General features: G+C 27.9%; 1 protein-coding gene across 1 annotated transcript; it reads right to left on the minus strand.

Moving 5' to 3' along the window:
• Positions 1-982: 982 nt before the first annotated feature.
• On the minus strand, positions 983-4,892 carry LOC101498167 (amino acid permease 6-like). The gene is made up of 7 exons (XM_073367253.1): positions 4,826-4,892; positions 4,501-4,734; positions 4,008-4,101; positions 3,156-3,370; positions 1,992-2,131; positions 1,665-1,892; positions 983-1,545 (listed from the first exon to the last, which is right to left on the minus strand). The coding sequence occupies exons 1-7, from the start codon at positions 4,890-4,892 to the stop codon at positions 1,126-1,128; spliced, it is 1,398 nt and encodes a 465-aa protein (XP_073223354.1). The 3' UTR covers positions 983-1,125.
• Between the last annotated feature and the right edge of the window lie 1,027 nt (positions 4,893-5,919).

A 5,919-nucleotide genomic window follows, 5' to 3' on the forward strand; every position in this document is an offset into this window, starting at 1 on the left:
TGACATGGGCAAAAGTTGCGAATTACTCGGATACACCGACTCCAATTGGTGCAAAGATAAGGACGATCGGAAATCAACGGCCGGTTATGTTTTTATGTTCGGAGGGGCACCAATCTCTTGGTGTTCTAAAAAGGAGCCGGTGGTTGCTCTCTCTTTCTGCAAGGCGGAGTATATCGCAACTTCGTTATGTGCATGCCAAGTTGTGTGGCTAGTGAACCTGTTGCGTGAGCTGGACAGCAACACGAGAGGAGTTGTTTTGTTGTTGATGGACAATGTTTCAGCCATCAACCTTGCTAAGAATCCCATAGCACATGGGAGGAGCAAGCATATTGAGATGAGGTTTCATTATTTGAGGGAACTAGTGAGTTCCGGACAGTTATTTTTGGGGTATTGCAAAAGCGAAGAACAAGTTGCAGATCTGTTTACGAAAGGCGTTACGAATGAGGTTTTCAACAAACTTGTGATGAAGCTAGGCATGAAGAATGTAGAGCATTTGAATTAAGGTGGTGTATAGGAAGTTAAATATAATTCAAATGTTGTTTTGGGCCAAAATTAATTTGGTTCCACATTGTACCCCATATAAATACTTTTGTGTGTATAGTTTTAAAGACTAATGCCATTTTGATATACTGATGAAAAAATCAGAAAATAACTCTCTTCCATAATCTCTCTCTTTTCTCCATCATTTTCTAAAACACCACAATTTTCAATTATCAATTTTCACCATTAATTCACCCTCCATTTTTGATAGTGTTCCAACATTTTTTACCTGCAGTTTTTTATTTGAACTAAATAACTATTTCTTAAATAAAATAAAAATATCAAATTTTAAATACGAATCATTATAACTTTCATAGTAAATTTTGTTCTCTTATGGAGAATAGATAAATTTATTTATACCTTCACTTGTAGATATCTTAAAAGTTTAAAATAAAATAATTGGACTGTCTTTGTGTCCTGATGAAATCTTCCATGAGAACTACAAAATTGGTATATGAGTCTCTTTGTGGTATCGGTACAATAAATTCAAGATTTTGAATAGCAAATAGCATTATTACATAACGAGTTTATTGAAGGAAAACTAAATTCGGATAGCAAATAATATGTACATAGGAGAATAATAAATTAGAGCGCAAAGGGCTTATAGGTCTTGAGTTCAGAGATAATTCCTTCAATTGATCCAACTCCAGCAACAAGAGTGACAATCAAACAAAACCCACTAAGCGATTTCATTCCAATCCACATAGGAGAATATTTTGTCACTTTAGATTGTACAAGGTACATCTCCGTTGGAAAGTACACTGTCAAAGGAAAGAACGACATTGCTCCTAACAAACCCACAATGCTGTTGAAAAATGGAAATATCATAGCAAACAATGTTGTGAATATCACATACAATGTTCTCCATATCAACCTAAACATATTCATTCTCCATATCCCAACCAATGGAATTTTTACATAATATTCTTTTGTCATTAACTTGCTTTCTGGCCAACGTTTACTACCCCAACTTTCCACTAAACTAAATACTGGTTGTGCAAATACCTGTACATATACACAGTAAATAAATATATTTTTAATAGAGACCAAAATTAAATTTAAATTTTTTATAGAGACCAAAATGTTCATTTAGCAACAATTTTGTCCACAAAATAATAATTTACCTGATAAGCTCCCACAAGATGAATAACGATGAAAATATTACCAATATCAACTAGCCAAAATGGTTCATAAAAGCCAAATCCTGTTAAGAAGTTTCCTGGTGCCTTGTTTCCAAATGCTTCATATCCTAGAAGACCACATAATGCATAAAAGAATGTGGTCACTGTGATTCCAGTGAAGACAGATTTTTTCATGGCTTGATTCTCTGGTGGCCTTGATTGTAATGTGTCCTGTATTCAAACAAAATTGAAATCAAATTCTTATACTAAAAAACAATGAGAATTCACATATGTAATTAAGCACTTGGTTTGCTTAAAATTATTACTTGCCTGTATCTCAACAATGACCGTACTGAAAGCATATGCAAAAGCTATGTCTCCAATTGCTTGAAAGGTATTCCAATACTTCTGAGAACTTGTTTCATCCACTCCAACAACAAGCCCTGTTAGCCCTGTCTCCACATGGTGTCCTGGTTCTGTATATTCCAACAACAAAACAAATCAAAATATTCAATACTATCTCATTGATTGGAGAAACTGAACTCACATTGTTAGGTATGTTAAGAAAAAAATATGTGTATGTAAATGAGGGAATGTCCATATTCTATATATTATAAGAGACTATAAAAACTGTTAATTGATTGGTAGGTTAACACAAAATAGTAAATAAAGTAGATTAAACAAATGGTATATTTGAAAAGAAAATATGTTAAACCAAAACATCATATCATTTTATAGATAGGTAAAGGTATTTTAAAAATTCAGCAATTCATTGAATATAAAAGGATATAATTGTAAATAAAATAGTTACTTCCTCCGTTTCATTTTAATTGTTATATTTGAATTGTTTGCAATTCTTAAAATAATAATTAATTTAAATTATTTCAATGATAATATAAATATTATTTACTCATATATTCTTATTTCTTGTAGTTAATAAAGAAGTTTGATTAGTTAAGAAAAATAAATAAAAATATAAAAGTAAAAAAAATAATTGTATTTTATTAATACTATAAAATGATTAATAATTTGAGATAAAAAAGGTAAAACTATGAAACATTATTTAAAATGACAAGGATGTAGTATATTAAAATATGTATGTCATCCATACTTATATACTCTATAGATGTATGTGTCATATAAGCATATTTTTTAGGGACTTTATATACATATCATCTTTTTTTTTTAAAAAAAAACTAATCAATATATTTCACATTGATCACATTTCTGAGATATATATATATATATATGTATACAAAATCCTATCTTTGAGTGCAATTTATCCTTAATTTTTTATTTAATAAGTAAGAGCTATTATGCCTAACCTGCAATTTTGGCTATGGAGAGACCAATGCCTATGGAAGCATAACCAAAAGACATGACGGCTGCATTGATCACATTTCGGGGATATATATATATATATACAAAATCCTATCTTTGAGTGCAATTTATCCTTAATTTTTTATTTAATAAGTAAGAGCTATTATGCCTAACCTGCAATTTTGGCTATGGAGAGACCAATGCCTATGGAAGCATAACCAAAAGACATGACGGCAGCAACAAAAGAGAGCCATGAAAGTTCATGGAAATCTGGAATTTGGCTTAGTAAAATCTCTGAAACCCCAAATATTGCCATAAATGGATAATTTGATGTTTTGCAGTTTGCTTCATGCCCATACTTATGAAAGCAATTGGATTTTTTGATGGCCCTGTTTTACAAACAAAAAATTATTATTATTATTATTATTATTATTATTATTATTATTATTATTGTTATTAGTTACATTTTTGCTTGAGTATTATTATATGAAAATATTTCATTTATATTCTCATATAATATAACTTTATAAATTTGAATTTCTATTTTTACATTCACATAGTCAAATACCGTGGTTGTTTGATTGGACATTCTAGATGTAATTTTGGTATTTTAATTAATAAAAATAAAAATCCATTTTAAATTGTATTTTTTGAGATCTTTTAATTGGACAATTGTTGATGTTCCAACTTTGTAAATGTAAGATTTCACTAATTGAATCTAATTTCTCATAAATTCAGTCAAGATTTTTGTTGAATAACTAAATTATTTATGTGCTTACAACATAAGCATTTATTAAATAAATGCAACAATTTTCTATTTATCTAACAAAAGATAATCAATTGAAACCAATTTTATATGACCTATAAATTGGATTTTATATAGTATACCAAAAAATTTATGAAAATAAAATGAAAATATATTAACAACATGTTATAAACTTTTTTCTTAACCTCACTAAAACAATCTTAACCTCACTAAAATAAATCAATTTAAACAATTATATGAAATATTTAATAGGTTCTTACACCATGCTGATGGATGCCGTGAGAGTGTAACCAATGGTACAACCTATAAGATTTGTGTACTGAGCCAATCCACAAAACATGTACTGAGTTCCTCCTGTAGAAAAAAAGAGATAGAAAGGTTACAAACAATACCACATTCAAATAAGATAAGTGTGGTCTGTTTTATGTGCATTGCGAGTTATTGTAAGGTCAAATTAAATAAATAATAAATAAATATTAAAAAAATTATAGACTATCCAATATTTTTAAATCGAAAATTATATAATTATTTTAGAATACGTCATTCTATATAAGATATTACATTTTTTCTTTGACTCAATTCAAGATATGACTATAATGTTGACTCCTCAACATATAAGAAATCAAATTTGGTCATTCTATACAAATTGACAATAGTACCATCTGAACTTTTTTTACATAATAAACACCCAAATATATGACTAGAAATTAAAACATTAAAAAAAAAACTTGGGTATTTTTTTACTAATATTACCTAGAATATTTTTGACCATACCCATATAGGTATGGTTTCTGGTTCCATGAACAGGATCAGGATACCTATAACAATCAGCTAGAAGAAAAGAAGTGAGGAGAGTGATGAGAGAGAAAAGAATGAGAACAATTGAGCCAGCAATCCATCCTAATTGTGCAATAGCCCATGCCAATGATAACACTCCAGATCCTATTACAGCTGTCACTATGTGTGCACTTCCTGTTACCCATGTTCCTTCATTTTCATACAAAATTATTAATGTTAAATTAAAAACAATGAAAAACAAATATCAATATATTAGATGCATAATTTTGAGTATTCTAACCTGTACGTTTTAGGCGACCATCATCATCGTATTTACCATCATTAATTGGCAAGCTACTACTGTGCATCATGACTCTCTCTTTCTCTCTGATTATTTTTTAAAATTCTTATCAAATAGACAGTACCTATTTGAAGAAAAGAATTATGGAATATGTTGAACCAAATTTGGCACTTATTTAATGCTCTGATTTGAATAGATTTGCATTTTTTTATAGAGAATCTACCAAAACAGTATTTAGATATTTTTTATTTTTTTTATACTTCCCTCGAATCTAACCTCTTCTATTAAATCCAATCTGATTGATGTATTTATATGTTTTTTTCAATTCTATTTTCTCTTCACAGACTATAAAAAAAATGTTCAAGTTTGACTTTTTGAATCCTGCAATTTATTAGATGCCTAATCCGTTGCTTGTTCAATCGGATGCTTTTTAACCGATATGAGATTAAGTTATAAATGTTAAATAAAATAATTTTCCATACACAAAAAGTAATTTACATTTCAATTGTTTACCAAAAGTATGTTATCCTTTTCAAAAATAAAATAAAATAATCAAAATTTAATATACGCTATTTTTTTTATCTCAAATTAGTGTAAAAAGTTTTACAATATTAATATATTACAATTATTCAAATAAATGACTTTAAAAGTAAATTTTTTTAAATTAAATATTTTTAATGATTTAACAATTATGATCGATTAACAAAGTCAAAATTATTTATAATAAAAATGTAAATAAATTAAATCCCTCATGTTCAATATCAACACAAGTTATAAATAAAAAAGAATTAAAAAATGTTGCAATTTACAAAATCATCTTTAATAATTATTGTCATTATAAACATATATAACTCCTGTCTCTAAATATAAAACTCTCTTCATGATTTTATTTGTCTTTTTCTTTTTATAAGACTCTCTTGAATTTATAAAAACATTTATTATTTTTTTACTAACATAATTTTCCTAAATTTACATTTTTTTTACGATCAAAATAAAATGCTATAACAAAGTCATTAAAATTCTCTTTGATTATTAAAATTTAGGACCTATGGTTTGGCCAAAGGTCCTTATACTTAGGGTATAAACCAAACAAA

Source organism: Cicer arietinum, chromosome 4, assembly GCF_000331145.2.
Source record: "Cicer arietinum cultivar CDC Frontier isolate Library 1 chromosome 4, Cicar.CDCFrontier_v2.0, whole genome shotgun sequence".
NCBI classification, from domain to species: domain Eukaryota; kingdom Viridiplantae; phylum Streptophyta; class Magnoliopsida; order Fabales; family Fabaceae; genus Cicer; species Cicer arietinum.